The following is a 21,097-nucleotide window of genomic DNA, read 5'->3' on the forward strand; positions in this document are numbered from 1 at the left end:
TCTCTCTCTCTCTCTGCCGGACCGTCATCAAGGTTACGGCATTCTAATCTTTTGCTGCAGATACAGTATTACTGTTTTGTGTGAGAAAGCCAGATATTCCAAAGTCTGATCTATATTATTTTCGGCACAGCAAGCAGAGCTTTTTTTTGCCATAGGTTGATCAGTGGACCGTGTGTTTTGTGACGGAAATGAAGGAGAACGTGAGTTGTGTTTATTAGAAGCCATGGCACTAGCTCATGCCATTAGCCACATGTACTTCGCTTAATTCTATTGTGAGGTTACACACTATAATACACTATACTGAACTCCTGTGTCCCTGTCTCTTAAAAAGCGGAACCTGGACTGATGAGAGACGTGTATTCTGCCTTGTGCCCAAAGTGTGTGTGTATGTGATGCTTGAGCCTCTGGTGAGTAAACTTTATGTTAGTCCGATGAATGGAGTTGAAATGTGCATCTGCTAATGTTAATATGGATTAACTAGACATTCATTTCATGTATGTTGTGTTTAAAAAGTGTTTTATATTAGAGTTTTATTTACATTACCCCCACTCTGTGTGTTTTCCCTGAGGGTAAGCGGCGGTAAAAAACAAAAATGTTGAGCCATTTTGTCTCATGTTAATATTGAGAAATGTGTTCAGTTCATTTAATGCACAGTAAAGAGTAGTCAAACCATTTATTGGGAAACAATGTTACAATGTTCATGTATAAATATGTGTGTTTCGATTCCTGGTTTGAGATCTGCATGAACACTTCTTCTGCTGGGATTCCTCCCATTCCGTAAAGGTAGAGAGGAACCTCAGTGGTCATGGTGAGCCACCTAAAACAAAGACTGTGATTTATTCAGTGACTGGATTTATTAAGAACTGTCGTTATCGTATTTGTTTGCTGACAATTTAAATTTATTTTCTTATTTCCTTTTTTTAAATGTTATTTCTTAAATCAACACAATATAACACTTAAAAGCTCACCTGTTGGTTGTGTGAATTCCTTTCTCAATCACTACCCTTTTCTCCTATAGCAATCTTGAGTTCTGATTTTCTGGTCCACAAGGTAATTATACACTGATAAAATAAACATATCTGTATCTCCCAGCTTTACCATCAACAGTTAGAGGTGGCAACGTCATTTTAGGTCAACAATGAGCCATGCCAAAAAACTGGTTTTGGCAGCATTTTAAGAGTGGTGTGGCTGGCAATCTGAACTGGAAATCAGATCCATTCTTGCATGTGTGTTTATATGGTTGGGGTTAGGCATTGACCGGTGGGCTAGGATAGCCCATTAGTCAGGGGATAGGACTTGAGCAGACCAGATTCTGGTAGGGTTAGGGATAGTATAGGTTAGTAAGATCGGGTAGTGACAAGGGGAGCAGAGCAAAGTAAAAAACTATGACGCTGTGGGGTTTTGACAGCTTTAATCCTGTCTGTGGTGCTGTTTGGCTAATCGTTAGTCCCTCCATGGTGCTCATTGGTTCGATTGGTTTTGGAGGGCATATTCAAAGCTCTGGATCCCAGCAAGTATCGCTCTCTACTATTGGTGTATATGCTGATGCAAAAACATGTGTGAAAGCTATGTTGCTGGCAATGTGGCTGTTTTAAATCACAATTCAGCCGTGTAGAAAATGTTTCAGAGCTGTTACCAGGTTGTAATAAGGCAGATTATCAGAGTGACTTTTATGGAAAAATGACTAGGGTCCTTTTCAAACACGAGGCCTACATGTAAAATTGGCACAGCTTTTTGGGATTACGGTGCATGTCTGAAAGTGGAAACAGAGACAGGGTGTACTGTATGCAAGAGTGTGTGTCCAATTTCCCAAGGCTTTTCAGATACCACAGCCAGACCTCAAAACTATCATCACTGTTCTCGCTCCCATCTGCCAAAGTCATCACCCACACACACACACACACACACACACACACACACACACACACACACACACACACACACACACACACACACACACACACACACACACACACACACACACACACACACACACACACACACACACACACACACACACACACACACACACATGAAAGAGGTGTGAAATAGGCATCCCTCACCATTTTAACAGGGGTGGGAACCTGGCTATAAAGTTTCTAACGTTCCAAGCTTCTGTCTGTCATTCCGCTCACTTCTCTCTCTCACATTCAGACACAAACAAACATTTGTTGTTGGCTTGTTAGTCTGCTGCAGTGTTGGTTCTTATGAGAAAAAAAACGAGGTGAGAAACATCTTCGAGTTTTTACTGTTAAAGTTTACACTTTTTTGGAATTGTTTTAGATACAATAGGAGTTTACAATACAGTGATACCATGCATGTTTAAAGGTTTTATTTAAGTACATTACCACAGTAGTTTACATCCTTGGAAGGTAATGGGGCAAATGAGAAGATAGGGCACTATGCAGGAAAGTAAAAGGAATTAAGAAACAAGAGCAGAGTAAAAGAAAAAAATATGGAGATGTAAAGATAGTGAAGCAGTGAAGAAAGAGAAGATAATTAAAGTTGAGGCCTTTCAGGCAGTCAAAGTGGAAAGGTTGCAAATGAAAAATGAGATGCTGCAGGACTTGAAGTGAGTGATGATGGTTGTAGAATATGGTATGTCTTCGACTGTGTTTCACATTGTGACTAACATGTGAAATCATCAGTGAACAGTTGTGGGTTCATACATGTTCCAAGCAAATTTTAAACATACTGTTAAACAACCATGGATGTTCTAGACCTGAGTATTTATCTGATTGCATCGGAAAACACATCATGAGAAATAAATGGAAAGAATCCTTCAAGAATTGATTAGTAGCCTATACTCAGGAAAATGTTATTGTTCTTGTGCTGGCTAATGTTAGTGATATTTCATGCTGTCCAGGTAGGGAAACAACAAAACACACACCGGGCAATAGGCTAACCCATGCTGCACGGAGATAGTCGAGAAGTTAAGTTCCCTTCTGTACTGTCAAGTCTGACCAGAGTCGTCTCTCCTGTGTCTCCTGCCTCCTGGCTTTGCAACGGTCTCAATAAACAGACAAAAATACAGGGGAGCTGAGCTCGATCCTGTGCCTGACTGAAAAAGATGGTGATAAACTCCATCAGACAAGTACTGGAAAATAAAAATGAAACATCAAAAGAAATGTACAAACTATAGCTTATTATTGAGCATAATGTAATATATAAAGCCAATATTTCAATGATGATTGAGTTATTTTTCCAACATTGTCCAATAATATTTATCTCTTAAATGACTAGAGCTGGGTACCAAACATTGATACTTTTTGGCCTCCATAGTCTCAATAACCGGAAAATGCCTTGTCATTGAATACCCAATTTCAATTTGTCAGTGAGCCAATAAGCATGCTGCATGTTTGTACCAAGATCTATTGATGCTGGTGATTGGCTGTTTATCAGTACACATCCTGGAGGCATGCTTGTGATTCCTTTTGATTAAGATGAATTGTATATATTGGTATTTGAATTTTCCCCCTGGGATTATTAAAGTATCTCTGATTCTGATTATAAAAATATCGTCCAGGAACCATTATCAAATTCAAGGTACTACTATGGAACATTACAACAACAATACCCAGCCCTGGATAAGACCCATCAGGAAACTAATATTCCTACAAAGAACATTCAAAACTTTAAAATCCTGTAACAGCAGCCCTGTGACAGGTGCAAACACATTTACAACATGTAGATCATTAAGGGCCAACTGAGAAAAAAAGTCTCTTACTGTCTGACATCAGCTAATGTTGCTGATTTAAAAAGCAGAAAATAAGTTGTATTACATGAGCTAACTCTGCGATGAGTTAAAAAAAAGATTAAGCTAAGAAAAACACCAAAGAATCCACTCATGGCAACTTTGGCAACGACTGATTGTGCACAAGCAAAAGTAAGTTTTGGTGGGGGGAGCAGATCTAGGCATCAGGGATCAGTTTTCAACCCCTGTCTGAGTGTGTTTCCCCCAGGGAGGGGATAAGGTGAGTTCCTGGCTGAGAATGAGGCCTCCGGAGACACCCAGAAAGACATACAGACTACACACATTCAATTAGTGGCTTCAAAAAGAAACGAAAAGAAGAGGAAAAGATGGAAACCTGCAGTAACACATTAAGCTTTAAGAGCTCCCCATACAAGGGGAGGAAAAGAACCAGTACCTTGGTAAGGAGGCATACTGGCGTTCCACCTCTTCATAACGCGGTGCCAACCGTTGCTCATTCCCTCTGCCTGGCATCTGGTAAAAAGAGACAATGTTTTAGTTTAGTTAATGTATTAATATTCAAATAAAATAGCCTAGAATATATATTTCCCTGCCTAAAGTACTAATAAACTGCATATCTGTGAGTCAAAGCATGAGAAGTGCACACACAAAAAACCCGCTTTCCTTGTGTCTGTGTGTGTGTGTGTGTGTGTGTGTGTTTGGGATATAGGGGTAATTTAGGATTGACAAAGGCTAGTAATTAGGGATTTAGAGTTTCGGGCTTCTGAGAGTTGTTTGGGGGGTGGGAGGCATCCGTCCTAGATTAGGTTACTTCAAAACAGGATGGCATCGTCTCGGTCACACACAGACACACACAGACACACACACAGACACACACAGACACACACACACACACACACAGACACACACACACACACACACACACACACACACACACACACACACACACACACACACACACACACACACACACACACACACACACACACACACACACACACACACACACACACACACACACACCCGTCTCATCTCGATCAGGAGAAAAAACAAACAGATATAGTCAATCTGCTGACAGTTCAATCTCTCCTACTTCCTCTTTTACTCTTCGTCTCACTGGGTCTTTCACACCCTCACATCTCATTTTCTTTTCCTCTCTTATTTTCTCTCTCTCTCTCTCTCTCAGAGATTATCCCAGCCTTTTCAGCAGAGAGATTCCAGCTGCCGACTAAACCCTGAACATCAACAAGCCCCATTAACAAAAACACACACATACACACATGTAGAGATACAAGCAAGCCATTTTCTCCGTAAGACGCATTGAATATTGAAAGAGTGAATGAGACTCATTTTAACATAATGAGATATGATTCAGGTGACTGAGTGTTGTGACTCTGCATACATGCTGAACTCCAACAATGAAAAGCAATACTTAGGTGCAGCATAATATAGTTCCTTCAGGGTCTGTGTAATGCAGAGTCTCACAAAATATTCCATCAGCTTTAGTCTATTACACCTTAGCCACTTGTAAAATGGTGCTCTTGTTGATAACACCTCTCTCTCTCTCTCTCTCTCTCTCTCTCTCTCTCTCTCTCTCTCTCTATATATATATATATATATATATATATATATATATATATATATAGATAGATATACATATATATATATTGTATACTGTTGTATCTCTAACAGGACATCCCTGCATGTCCTTTGCACATTTTTAAGCCATAATGTCCTATAAAAGTGCTCCTGTCTACATTTTAACTCAAGATTTGTGAAAGTCTTGCAAGATGGGTTCGGTTACCTTGAATGGTAAAGGTTAGGATAGGTTGAGCAGTGAGTTTTGTGAGATTTTTCACCAGTTTTTGTAAATCTAGGGTTATCATCAAACACAATCTTTAATGTACTCTATGTCCTCACATTAGAGCGGCAACCAGCAACTTTTTTCATTATCGATTATTTTTACGATTAATCGATCATCGATCAATGTATCCCAAAGCCTGAGATGACGTCCCCCAATGTCTTGTTTTTCTCAAAGATATTCAGTTTACGGTCAGAGAGAAGTAAAGAAACCATAAATATGTCTCTTTTAAAAATGACAATTCCTTGATTATCAAAACAGTTGTCGATTAATCTAATAGTTGACAAGTAATCGATTAATCGACTGATTATTGCAGCTCCACCCCACATAATGGAAGAAAGAGTGAAGTGCCATAAGAGTGCTATGAAATCCAAAAGAAGACAGTGGAAGGATGGTGAGGTGTATGTGTATGGCACAAGTGGGGAAGACAAAATGTGGAAGGTTTGTGCAGAAAACTAGGTTATTTTCCTCAACCCAAGATAATATTGTCAATGCAAAAAGGGGCTCAGAATTAGATATAACAGACCCCGGCTTTTCTCCTCTCTCTGCCTCCCCTCTTCTCTCTGCATTCCAGGGAATTTAACCAGGAGCCATATAAAACCGATTTGCTAGTACTGCTTTCTTTTGAACACCTGTCTTTATAGCTTCAATATCTCAGGTAGAGAGACAGCGGGGATATTAGGAGGGAATAGAGAGGTGGAGCGAAAGAATGAAAAGGCATTAGACAGAGAAGGAAGGATGAAAGAGAGATAGAGCGAATGCGGAGTAAATGAGTTTGAATGAAGAAGAGCCATATAGAGTGGAAGGATATTATGGAGCCATTGAGAAGTGGCAGGGAGAGAGGAGGGATGAGAGGTGAATAATAAAACAAGGGAGTGAATGGGGTGAAGACGAGGACGACAGTAAGGAGGTGAAAGGGACACGAACAACACAACTTAAACACATGTTAAACAGAGCAATAGAGATATCGGGGTATAGAGGGGGAATAAGTTCAACATCCGGTGGAGACTGCGAGGGTGAAGAAAATGTCATAAATGGAGGAGTGAAGAGAAAGATAATGAGAAAGGGAGGCAGATTACAGAGGGTAGGAGGAAGGAAAGCAGTTGAAAGATAATTTTGATAGAATGGATCATTTGTCTTGTTGAAAGTTAACTAACAATGCATTAGGCTGTCTCTCAGTACCTTCTGACTTCTGTTCCAATGAAGACATTATCTCTCTCTCTATATATAGTTTTTGCCACATATTGATAAAAAAATGGTGAACTAGTAAGTATTACAGGCAGCAGTATATGAATACAAAGACTACAATGCACGTGTTCACTGTAATGAAGATTAGAGTAAACACATGCGTGAACATGTCCCCCAGTGCAGTGTTGAGGCTGATTCATGTGTTTTCAATCATTTTTTGACAACAATAGAAGTGTTTGGCACATATGAATAAGACATATCAGGCTTTGGTTACACAGGCGTGTAAGTAGGATCAATATACTGTTGGTTTTGGTCCTTCCATGGGATTTCTTGGCCTTGGGGAAAAAATATTGAATATTGCTAGTTTAGACCTTTAAAAGATAGTGGTTCCTGAACCTAGCAGGTGCCTGAAAGTACAGACAGACCAATCTCTATGAACAGATATCTGCATAATAATACAGCATCTCTAAGCAATGGGACTAAATGTTGGTATCGAACGTGTTCTGGTTTATAGTCTGAGTAGTATCAACCAATAACGTTTTAGGGGGCTTTGGTTACATGCAGGTATACAGTTCATATGGGGAACATTGGCCTTAATTAAATTTTGGCCAATGCATGCAAACTATCGTCTTTTTTGTCAGACGATAGTTTGGTAGCTATCGTCTGACTATGATTTAGCTTTTTTTAACTGCTTTCATTTGCAGATATCTGATTTTAGAGGTGTTGTCTCTCAACTGAAACTCTCAACTCAATGTCTCAACTTGGATCTGGCAATAGAAAGACTTAGTCTTGGCTCTGATGCTGACTACACCGGAACACCCAAAATATTGGCTGTTGTCACCAGAGGCTACATCGGCATCAGACCAATAGCCTATGGGTTCCGAGATTGGATGCAAACTGAGAATATGGTTTGGTTCTCTCTTTCTCAAGTGTGCACACAAACCACACAGTAATAAACACCTCACAGACTGAAATAAACAAAAAAAAGAGCAAATTTATGTAAAACGTTACCAGTTTGTAAGACAGATAAACACAATAAAACTAATTCAAATACAAAGAATTACAGCAAAGATAACCCAGTTTTTTTTTTTTCCCATTATGCCCAGGTAGCAAAATACACACGTGTCTACTGAAAGATGTTTATAGCTGAAATTTGAACAATTCCAAAAACAACTCAGCTCGGAGCTAGAAGATCCCTCAGTTTGTTTGTAAGAAGAACAACTCCCCTGCTACAGAGTGTGTATGTGTGTGTTAGATGTTAGTAGACTCTCAGCATTCATAACTGTGACAGTGCAGGGCAAAAACTATGACAGCTGAGTGTGCGTGGGACATACCACACACACACACACACACACACACACACACACACACACACACACACACACACACACACACACACACACACACACACACACACACACACACACACACACACACACACACACACACACACACACACACACACACACACACACACACACATTGTCCCTTTAAAGTGCAGCTACTGTAGACATGGACATGCATAGTTTCTCTCATGCACACTGCCAAACACACACCTCTCTTTTTCTCCAGGCACATATACACACACACATTTAAACCCACTCCTTCTCACTCATGAAGGGCTCTGGCAGTAGTGTAGTGCACTGGTTGGGGTAATGGCCTAGCGAAAACCATTTCATGGCATAGCGAGCAGAGGAGATGCAGAGAGGAGAGTGTGGAAATAAAGCAGAGACTAGTACTGAAGGGAGAAGCAGCACTGCACGCAGACACACACACACACGCACGCACACACACACAGAAAGTGACAGACACACAGACACGCACGCACGCGCGCACACACACACACACACAGAAAGTGACACGCACACAAGCGCACGCACACACAGAAAGTGACAGACACACAGACACGCACGCACACACACACACACACAGAAAGTGACACGCACACAAGCGCACGCACACACAGAAAGTGACAGACACACAGACACGCACGCACGCGCACACACACAGAAAGTGACACGCACACAAGCGCACGCGCACGCACACACACACAATCACACACACACACACACACACACACACACACACACACACACACACACACACACACACACACACACACACACACACACACACACACACACACACACACACACACACACACACACACACACACACACACACACACACACACACACAAAAGATTTGACAGAACGACTATGTTTACGACTCATTTATGAGTCTGTACTCTCAATTTTCTCCAGCTGTTTTGGCAGCTTCTGAGCATTCTACATCACAACATGTTGACTTTTTCAAAATCCATACAAGGAAAAGTCAGCTCCTCTGTAGGGCGACCATACGGCTATTTAACAAAAAATATGCATTATCACTTAGTGTATGATTTAAATTATTTTGGCTGTGTGGTAATGTAGCCACAGTCTATAATAATGTCATGATTATTATTTTTTGTTTGAACCATTTGTATTTTTTAATCCCACACGGAGTCATATCTGATCATCATAATCATAAACCACCCCATATCAGGACATTTTCTGAGGGCAGCAATCAAATAACTGCTCTTGCCTGCATCCATAAAACACAACTGTCACAGCTTTTATTTTGAAAGTAAGAAGGAAGGGCTTAGCAGGATGACCCTTAACTTCCTCAATGAAATCACTCAGTTTAAATTTGCGCCCTGGGGATTCAGATTGGCAAAAGTGAGCTGTAGCAGCTTTGATCGTTAGGAGCATGAGAATCGCTGTTGCTGGTTTAAATGTAGTCACACAATACCTCTTGCAGCTCAGATCATCTGTTACGCACACCAGTCTGTCCTAGCTCTCATTCTGCTCTAACGAATCTGTGCCTGTGTGCTCACAAATGTTGACTTGCAGACTGAGTACAGCTCAAATTTGTTTTGTGCTCTCTCAACTCTCTTTTGTTGTCAGTATACTTCCATACTTGCACAGGCACATACGCCGTAAGATGGGTTCATCTCTCTTCTTTCAACAGACCCTGGGATTTACCGATAACACCCCCCCCCCAACACTTTCAGCACTGACACACACACACACACACACACACACACACACACACACACACACACACACACACACACACACACACACACACACACACACACACACACACACACACACACACACACACACACACACACACACACACACACACACACACACACACACACACACACACACACACACAAATGTCCCATCTTTTTCACCTGAGCTGTTTCAAGGATTTCAAAGGGATTTAGATGGACGTGGAACATTTGGTAGCCGCATACTCCCTCAATGGGACTACTTAGCCCAAATGTGAAGTGTCTCTTTCTCTCTTCCATCTCTCTCTTCAACTCTTTTTGTGCTCCTCTTCAACACTTCTTCATCTCTTCTCCTCCTCATTCTCTCCTTTCCCTTCATTAACTCCTAAAGTGAAATAAAGGGTTCCTCTGAGTACTGTTAAATCTCCATTCTTACTTAAGATGTTTTTTTCTTCCTCCCACACCATGTTATTACATTCTACCTTTCTCCTTTACATTCACTCGTCTATCATTTATCGCTGAATTGACAACTCTCTCTTCCATTTACTTCCCTCTTTCACTGCCATCCTGTCCCCTGCTGTCTTTTGCTACCCCCCCTTTCTAAAATCAATGTTGACAAATAGGAGCAGAATAATCTCTATCAGTCACTTCTGTTCCCTTCTTCTACCCCTTCCCATTCTTATTGTCTTCGTCTAGACAATAGACGATGGAGAGGGGGGGGGAGTTCCCTCTTTTGTAAATCCTACCTTCCTTACGTTCCTTTTACTCTCAATCCATCTGTCTCACTCCCAGTGTCCTTTTCTCCTTCTATAAATCGATGGGAAAAGATTTTGCTTCCTTTCTGTCATCCCTCCATCATGCCCCCCACCCTGCCTCCTACCCGTGTAGAAATCAATGAATAAGGGAAGGCTGGTTCTAATCCGTATCAGTCATATCTTTCTGCTCAGCCAGCACTTTGGGCTGACTCAATTAAAACACAGCTCTGAAGTGGCTGCCGTTTCTGTGTGTGTGTGTGTGTGTGTGTGTGTGTGTGTGTGTCATGATATACCTAATGCCCAATGCCTGAACATGTACTGTAAGTGTGTGTAGCCAGGCAACATTGTAGTTGGATGGGTTTGGAAGAGGGCCACCTTAATACAATTATGTTACTGCAAAGAGCAACATATTTGCGTACAATGAGTAGTGATACTCGCTAGGGTTAGAAAACATAAATTATTTGACATGAATAAAGATTACAAATTGTTTGGACTTGAAAATATAAATGATTAGCATTTAAAGTTAAAACCAAACCATGCTAAAGATATGCATCCATGTCAACCACTCCCTGCACTCTTTCTTCATTACCACTATTAATTGATAAAACTGCAGTTCCTTGAATGACCACTTGAGGCTAGCTCCAAAAGTGAGTCAATCCCTGAAGACCCCAATGTTATATTGCCCAAATTCAGAGCAGAAATAAACATGCACAAAATCGTATTTGCTCTCTATAGCTAATTTCAACTGTGGGGCAGAGCATTTATAATAGTAATAGTAGTAATAGTAAGGCTTAAAGTTATGCATCATCAAGGGCATGACTGTTTTGGATGCAGTCACAGGCGGCTAGCATAGACTGTAGGCTATAGGTAATTTCAAAGAGACTATGTCCAGGTTTTATATACAGTCTTTGATGCAAACACAGATGTATCTCATTTATAAGCCCTTAATATTCTAATTGTCCTTTTTTTGAAAAAGCCTTCCAACTTTCACTCACGTTTGCTCCTCTGCGTAAAAACTGCTCCAGGCTTTTGAATAATTACAACAACACCTGGCTGTGGGTTATTAGTTGGATATTGTCACTGGTTCACATTGAAGGCTATTCTTCGTGATTACTTCACCCCTGGCAAGCTCTTTTACTATTTCCGTGGGATGGAGACAGATTTGAATACACATGCGCACACATGCAGGAAAAAAGGAAATCCCTGCCAACAAAATCATGTACTTGATCACACACTTGCAAGCCCACATTCTCTGTGTGGTTGATGGGTTAATGCACCCTTTTAATCAAAAATCATATTAGTAATATGTCATTTTAATCTCTAGTGAGGGAGAAAAATCCAACACCTGTCTTCTGTGCAAGAAGGGAGCTATGCTTCAGCTTTTTGAATGGCACACAGAGGGAAATCTACCAGACTTATTTTTTCATTCGGTACCAGATGTCAGTTTTTAATTTCTTCTCCTTCATTCCCCTTCCAAACTCACATCAGATTTAGCTTATCACCATTTCTGGCCACACACAGTGATCTGTGATGCCATCCACTTCCACTAAAACAAGAAGACAATGTAAAACAAGCAACTTCCTTGCTTTTCCTCACACACCCCATCTTCAGTTGCAACCATTTCTCAGCAATTATGCAGACTTCCTTCCCTCCATTCACCCCTGCCATCTATCACAGCACCACATGCTTTAGTGATTCCTTACTTTAACTATCCATCCATTCATTTAATACTACATGCCATCCCTCGATCCATCCATCCATTCATTCTGGAGAAAGCAGCTGCTGGTGAAAAGCCATCCATTCCACAGGCTAATTACTGAAGCCTCTTAACAAAGTAGCACTAAAGGACAGAGCTTAGACTCACAAGTGCATGCTTATTCACATTCACGCACAAGTTCACTCCTGTATACACACGCAGGTATTCTAATGAAGCCTTAAAATAGTTTATAATTCCTCCATGAGTCCGTGTTGACCATACAGGAGAATGTCGCACAGGAGTCTGTGAAACTGAAACTGTCATTTTTATCAGTTATACATGATTCAAAAAAACAGCAATTCGGTTTTTCTACATATTTAACAAAATAGATAGAACATGGTAATTTGTAAACTTTAGAGGGACTATTATTGTGTTACCTTTAGACAGATCCAGGCTAACTGTTTCCCCCTTTTCAGTCTTTATGCTAAGCTAACTGGTTCCTGGTTGTAGTTTCATATCAGAGAGTGGTATTGATTTGCTCATCCAACAATGCCAGGAAGCAAATAAGCACAGGTATTCCATTTAGGGTGTGATATAACAATAATAATGTTGTGTCTTTTGTTCTCTAAGCTAGAGAACAAAATATTTTATGAGCTTAATACATCATGATCCATCATTGAGAAATTTGTGGCTGGTGTTTCTGCATGTGTTTACAGTAAAAGCTGAGGGATTGGGAGTGAGGTTTCAAAAAGTGGAAATCTCAGCACCTGGCAAAGTAATGGCTGAGTCACTGCTATAGATCAGGCACCCTGTGAAACCTCTGCAGACATACAGCATTTTGGTCACTTTCTGCTATTGGGCTGTAAAATCTGACTCTGCCCTGCTGAGATACACAGTTTTTTTGTGTGTTTTTTGCGACAGGCAAACGAGTGAGGGAGGATGATAGAAAACAAAAGTGAAAGTGGGCAGAGAAAGAAAATTAAATAAAAATTTGGCTTATTTGTTTACAACACCAAAGAAGCACCAATCATCTTTATTCAGAAACCTCTTCCTACTGAAATGTCAGCGAGGCACTGGAATAAAGGGCTAAGAATTAAGACTGGAGCACAGTTAAATGTCACAGCGCTGTTGAGCCTCTCGTACAATTAAGACCACAGAAGGTCAATTTACCCCAAAGCACGCAGCTTAGAGCGTCTCCCACGAATACAGCGATTAATACTACTTAATGCAGAGCGTATCCTGTTTGTTTAGTGTCGGTTTGTGAGGGAATTAGGTTTGTGTGTGTGTTTATATGCATATCAGTACATAGGCTTTTCAATCAAATTAAATCCTTTAAAAAAAAATGGCATTTAAAAATGATCAGGCAGGTGATATCCTGACACTCGCAGCAAATACACACTGAAAAACTGTTTTTTGTCCCTACAGAGGTCATGGTATCACTCCCTGGAGACTTAGTCTTAACAATAACTACTACCTTACTAACCCCAACCCCAGCCATAAGCAGAAAATAAGTTTAAACCCTAGACTGTAAATATAGATGTGTCCACTTTCTCCCAATGTACAAAAGAAACCAAAATATTCCTGATATGTGCACTTATTAAAGCTGTTAATCATACGTCCAATTTTTGATTGTTTTGTTTGGCCCATGTCCTGGCATGGAGGTGGCAGGATTTACTGCAGCCAGTCAGATGGGGGCGATCAAGGTGGTTTGGCTTCACTTTTTGGGAGCTGTCGTGTCGGCCATCTTCATACGCAGTCTATGATTCAAACCCTAAAATAGAGACCGCTTTCACACCTGGAGTTCGGTTCATTTTGTTTGGGACAAGACCAAAAGTGATACATTGTTGCCTTTTAGTCTTGGTTTGTAAAAACTAAGAGTTGTAAACATGAAGTTATATTAAAAGCCAGATAACCCATTCATTTAACATTTTGGAGACAAAATCATCCTGCATCATCAGCTTTACATATAGGGAAACCAAATGTTGTTTCTGTACTTTGCGGTGCCTTATGTGTGCAAGGTTCTTTCTGCATTATAAATTTTGAGGCGCTGCCTAGCTGAAATTGTCTGCTGCTGTGCTGGAATCTTTACTGAAAATCAATGTAGTTCCATGGAAGATCAGTGGCGATGTTTTCAACTCTGTTCAACCTGACCACAGCAGAAGGGGTGTGTTTGATTTCAGCTCCCTGCAAAATTACGTTGACGCGCTGCTTGTTTTCCCGTGGGGCTCATAGAGGTAGAGTTGAGATTCTCTGCGAGCCCAACCCTTTGTTCTTGCTTTTTAAAATCATTGCTTTATTGGCCTAATCTGAGGAGAAAGCTATGCCGTAAAAAGGAATATTATAGGCCTATATATACTTAGCAGAGTAGGCCTAAGTAACAAATGTGTACAAAGTTGCACAAAGTAAAAAAAAAAAAAAGACGCCATATGTTGCCTCCTCCACTCACCTGCATAACAGCGGGCCTGCTGCTGTGCTGTGCAGTTAAAGTGCAACATGGAGCTTAGAGATGTAAAGGATCAAAGAAGAGGAGAATGAACTTTTATCAAGTCCGTAGGAAAGTCTGAGGTATGGAAGCATTTCAAACAAGTCGCGGGCAGTGACAACATATGTGTCGGCAATAGGGATGCTCGATATTGGCTTTTCTGCCGATATCCGATATTCCGATATTGTCCAACCCTTAATTTCCGATACCGATATCACCCGATACCGATATCACCTGATACCGATATATGCAGCCTTTTTACACCAAAATTCATCACATATCACCTATTATGGAATTAACACATTATGCCTAATTTTATTGTGATGCCCCACTGGATGCATACATAGATGCAACACGGCTTTTCAAATGTAAACACAGTCTGTACAAAATAAGTTATTGAAAAAAGTGCCATTCATTTAATTGTTCGTGTTTTTAGAGAGAATATTTTGCCTCAAACAACACTACAGACAACATCACAACAAGGAAGATGCATAGCTTCAGTCCAGAGTAGTAAACAAACATAGTCCTCTTTTTCAGACTGAGTAACGACTGAGCCGTAACTTGACAAATAATACAATCAATAAATCAGCAGTCAAGCTCAACATGCTAACCTGTATTGGATCTAATGGATACAGAGCCAGAAATTAGCTTCTCGACGTGACTGTAAACAATGCTGTGCAATTCGGGTAAGCACTGGTCTGAGAAACACTCTGACTGGCCGTTATACAGACATAACGGGGCTCGAGAAACTACACAAGTTTGGTGAATCCGGCATCCTGAACGATTGTTTCTCGGTGTCGGCTGTTGCTTCTTTCCATCACTTTGCTGCACAGATGTAGCGCATAACTCCGCATGAATCTTCTTGAGGTGGATGATCAAATGTGATGTATTAAAGGAAGACGCCTTGATTCCTCCTCAGATAACCAACGCCTTGCAGTCATTGCAAAGCGCACATTTACTGTTAGGAGGTGACACTTGGAAATACTTCCAAACCACGGACATCTCATGCACCGGGAGAGCTGAAGCTTGTTAGCCACGGTTAGCAACCTACGAGTGAGCGTGTTGTTGTTGTTATACGTCATCAAGCACGCGCCTGTAAACGGCCCGTGTTGCATTCAGGTACACTCGGAAATGCTGAAGCCTACGGCCCGTGTTGCATTCAGGTACACTCGGAAATGCTGAAGCCTACAGAACTAACATCGGTTGTAAAAACCTGATACCGATAATTCCCGATATTACATTTTTAACTCAATATCGGCCGATAATATCGGTGGGCCGATATTATCGGACATCCCTAGTCGGCAATATCAATTCTATTCTGAATAATTACATTCTGTAGTTCAAACAACTCCAAATTTTATTAGAGAACGTCAGATAGAACTCCCACTGTGAATGTGTCGGCCGGGCCGGGCTCGGGTCGAGCATGCACGGGTTTGGCTAAGGTCAGGCTTGATTTTCTGGGCCCCTTCTAAACTCTACATAGGGGTTCCACTCCGTTGTGCTGAGCGTGAACACACCGGCACAGAGCAATGCGGTGGTTTCATTTGCTGCTTTGCGACAGAAGACTCTGGTACTTTTGAAACAGGTGAGTTGGATTATTTCGCATAAAAACACAAAGTTTCTTACAAAAACCCATGTTTCACCCATATTTTATGTCTCGCAGACCTTTATGAACAAAACGTGTAAGTATCATAAATGTGTGTCACAGATCTTATTTCCTGACATAATCCGTTTTGGATTACGCGATCCAGCGCGACACACTGCGATCCAGCGTGACACACTTACTGCTCACAAATAATAAGGGTGGAAATAATCAGAATAATGTAAACGGTGAGTGATATTTTGTTTGGTTCTTGGGTTGTGGGTGACAGATTTGTATGTATGAGAAAGGTCAGGTGGACATGGTTTTGTGCACATAACTTTAGTTTTGTATTCAGTGGCTGGGCACTTCATGCATGTGTTACTTGATGGGCAAGCGTGTTTCGGCTCTTGTTCATGCGCATGTATCGCAAAAGTTTCGCTCCCCTGCGCGCCTGAGGCCGCAGATAGCTAACCTACAGTATATATATAGACCTAATTATTGAGTCTATATACTGTATCTATATATCATAAACAGTGATATATGTGTCACTTAGTTTTGATTGGGGGACTTCAAAAATGCATAAAGTGGGACACAAAGACATCAACTCATCTCAGTGGTTGGTCTGCTCTGCTATCGCACCATAAACACACTTCACCAAAGTCTGTTTGGAAGAGGACTGAATCCATACCAGAGCCCAACTGACAGCTTTCACACCAGCCCAAACATACTGCAGTAATTGGCAAATGCCCTAACCAAACAGATTAGGTGCCGGGGAAAACTTTTTGTCCCCATAAAGTGAATATGTTTAGAGATTTTTGTCTTCCCAACCAGATTAATAAAGCACGCACAGCCAAGCACACATACAATGCTGAAAAATTCTGATCCTGAACAGTGAAACAGGAGCTAGATGTGTACTTTTTCAGTTCAAAATGCTATTTTTGTGTGTTGCGCGTGTCTCTCTGTGTGTATTGTGGTTATACTTATACTTATATTTAAGGAAGTGAAAGTGGAGGAAAGTGAGGGATAGAAATAAAAGAGAGAGACAAAGAGAGAGAAGGGAAAACAGCAAGTGTTGTGGGGGAGGGAGGGAGAGAGAAAGAGAAAGATGGGGATAAGTAAATGATAGTAAAAAGGAAAGTAAGGCGATAGCAGAGAGGATAGGATTAGTCTCTGCTGCGAAGCCTTTGGAGAAATACACAAAACCCCACATACCATATTCAGCTGGGTGCACACCCTATAAGTGTGTCACCAGATGGATGTGTACCCTAAGTACACATCCATGTGGTGACACAGACACATTATACATGCCGTAAAAAATAAAATAAGACTGAAGACACTCAAAATCACACATAGATTTAAAACCAACACACACACACACACACACACACACACACACACACACACACACACACACACACACACACACACACACACACACACACACACACACACACACACACACACACACACACACACACACACACACACACACACACACACACACACACACACACACACACAGCAACCTTAGTGTTCTCAACAGTTAAGCTTGTCCTTGAAAGTGCAAGGTGGGGAGTTGATAAGGGGACAGAGAGAGAGAGAGAGAAAGAGAGTCAGGGGTGATGGCATATAAAGAGGGACAGAGAGAGGGATGAGGAGAAAAGGAGCCCAAAAAATTGAAGGAAGATAATTTAGTTTCTTCTAAGCCCCCTCCCTGCCACCCAGATAGTATATCAGTCTACCTCTACCCCCCACTCTCCATCCGTGCCTCTCACTACTTCTCACTACCCCAAACTTACCGACTTAAAAAAGTTCCCCTTTGAGGATTAGGGGGGAACAAAGAAAGGTGAATTCCAAGGAAGACTGAGGGAGTGGAAGAAGGAGAGAGAGAGGTACGGGATACAAAACAAAGGTACGGGTTAAAGGGAAGACAATTGACCGGACACAGACGTACGGATAATGGGAGGGAGGACAGAGGCAGCAAAGATGAGAGCAGGGTAAAATTTTACTTTCACTGCCATTTTTATAATGTCAGCGCCTTAGGTAGGAAAATCTCTGCTGGGTTTTTATTCGTGGATTCTCGTATTATTTATTTATTTCTCTATGATATCTCGGGAGCAGGACTTAGCATAAGACCATAAGCACATAAGAGCAGCACAGCTACCTTTCCAATGTGTGGATGTCTGTGTGTGTGCGTGTGTGTGTGTGTGTGTGTGTGAGAGAGAGAGATAGGGAGAGAATTTTTGCTAGTGCATGAACAGAATCTGGATATTGAAAATATGCATTTTTGTGTGTGTGTGATTGTGTGACAGAGGGAGCAGGTGGCTACAGTGGCAGGTTAGATGGAGCTGTAATATGATGTAAGTGACACTTTCTCTTTCTGTCTCCCTCACACACTTTCTTCCTCTTTCAGATGATTGGCTCCAGTCGGGGGGTAGTGATGGCCAGGGTGTCTTTTGATTCTATCCTCTATTTCCTTTTTTTTTTTATCTCTTCTAATCTGATGGACATCTTGACCTCTTCTCTCCTATTGTCTCGCGGTGTCATACTGATCTATTCTCTACAGGTCTTATATCTTGTCGACCCCCTTTTTACATTGCTCTTTTCTCTTCACATCTCCTGCTTTTCTTCTTTTCTACTTCTACTGTCATCTATCCATCCTTTCCCTCCAGTGTAAAATGTCTGTTCAGGTAAGAGTACTTGTGCTATAAAAGCTTAATCTGCATCAGCTGTCATTTCCAAATTGATAAGACACGTTTTATTCCCGCGATTAAAGGCCTTTGCTCACCGATTCCATACTTTTTGTCCATAATTGTCACATGTTTAAAAATAAATATGACTTCAGTTTGTGTCAATCACACTTACTAGTCGATTCAGGTCAACTGTATAGCACGTTTCATCGATAATAAAATGCAACACAATGTGCTTTACATAAAAAATATAATAATAATAAAATAATAAAGCAAGTGCAAGAGCAGATACAATTAGTTCAGGATGCGCAAATGCTTAAAGAACACAGGTTTTCCTGTCTGCTTTTTTCCACATACATCAAAAGCCTCTGACCACTCAGAGCTGATTCACTTTATCTCCAAAACACTTTACAACAAACAAACAAAAAGATGCAGAATTTAAAGATAGACTGAGGCAGGTGATTGCAGATCACAAAACAGAGGATGTACGGAAGATTAGACAATGATTGTGTTTTAGGCAGCTAAAAGATAGCTTCTTGCTAATATCATTCATCCATTAACCCCGTATAGGACTAGGACTATCCACTGCACCCACGTAATTAAATCAAGAAGTTAGGAATACAACATTGAAATAAATACAAAAGTATGAATTCAATTTTGACTATTTGTGCATGTATAGTGAATTCATGTGGTCTGTATGACTGTGTACATGTAAAGGGATGAGGTACACTGGGGACAAGGGATAAAAACAGGAGTAAAATGGACAAAGAAGTGTGGAAAATGGAGGCAATATTTGCTTTTGTGCTGGATGACAGGCTGGGGAAGGAGGCAGAAATCCACTTGCTACGCTGAGATTTTGTTCGGTATGTGGACCTGAATCCATGAACAGATAATGTACACATGTACAGACACAAACACACAAAACCACCGTGAGTTATTCTTTACGGGGATCCTGCATGAAAAGAAATACACAGAACTGTGAAGTCTTTAAAGCTTAAGTTTTTTCTGACCTATATCACATAACCCCTTTGAAACTGTCTCTTTTCTAATAGTCAACTATTCCCAGAAGTTGAGCAAATAAATTGCTTGTTTGACCTTAATGCATGCATACAATGCATACAACACTATTTCACAATGTACTATATGTTGTGGTTGGGCGGATACGGTGTGATGACAAGCATACACAGAAGAAGATCTATGCCCTGAAGGCAAATGACTTCATGTCATATACACATAGTTCTCAAAATCCTGACAAAGACATGATAACCATCATTGAGCAGTTTTCAATTTGTCTGAAAGCTGTGACTTGGCTGCAGTGTCAGATATTACTTTCAGCACAAGGGTGAGTAGTGTCATCTATCAAATACCCTCCAAGACATAGAGATGGAAGTTTTCTTGCAGACACAAGCAGTCTGTTGCAGATTGGCCATGATGTAGACTTAGCTCTGGTCCAGGTGGGGGAGAAGGGGGGATGGGCAGGGGAGGAGGACAGAATTAGAGTAAGCAGGATGGGTGGGAGAGAAAGGGAAATGTAAGGAGAGAGCAAGATGGGGATTAGAGACCCTCTGAAAGGCAGTCACTTAATTTCCTGGCTAACCTGGCTATGATTATCTCCTGGGTGGGAATGGAATGTTTGATGTCCTGGAACTGGACTAATCCTTGGTGACTAACCTCCACCTCTCATTTCCTCTGGATTAGCTCACTCTGCTACTTAATAAAAAAAGTGGAGGTGGATGGATATTAACCTACAGTGGAAGAGAGAAGGAGGGAGAGAGATTTTGTCTCTTTCTCTGACTGTGAAGGCTGTCCTCCCTAAAAATATCAGCATTGGCCATTTGTTCACACATTTAAAAAGGAAGAAAATGCCAGGGCTGGCTGAGGAGTGCTACTACGCAAGTGCAGCTATTAAAAATGGTGCACTTTGGATCATTATCATTATGAAGGACATTTCATAAGACCAAAAAAGAGAGAGGTTAGAGGCTCTACTTAGTGATCAATGAGTCATAAGCAAGAAATACCAAGGAAAATTGCTGTACAAAAATTAGAAAGACTAATAAATGGGCTTAGCACCTT

The 21,097-nt window shown here is 41.0% G+C and overlaps 1 protein-coding gene across 1 annotated transcript in view; it reads right to left on the reverse strand.

Annotated features, from left to right (window-relative positions):
* Positions 1 to 21,097, reverse strand: part of LOC310952801 (partitioning defective 3 homolog B-like) — a 244,435-nt gene that overhangs the window by 19,746 nt on the left and 203,592 nt on the right. The window contains 1 exon segment of the mRNA XM_083921512.1: positions 4,149 to 4,225. Within this exon segment, the coding sequence (XP_083777638.1) occupies positions 4,149 to 4,225 (77 nt within the window).

Source organism: Echiichthys vipera (genome assembly GCF_963691815.1).
Source record: "Echiichthys vipera genome assembly, chromosome: 10".
Lineage (NCBI taxonomy): Eukaryota > Metazoa > Chordata > Actinopteri > Perciformes > Trachinidae > Echiichthys > Echiichthys vipera.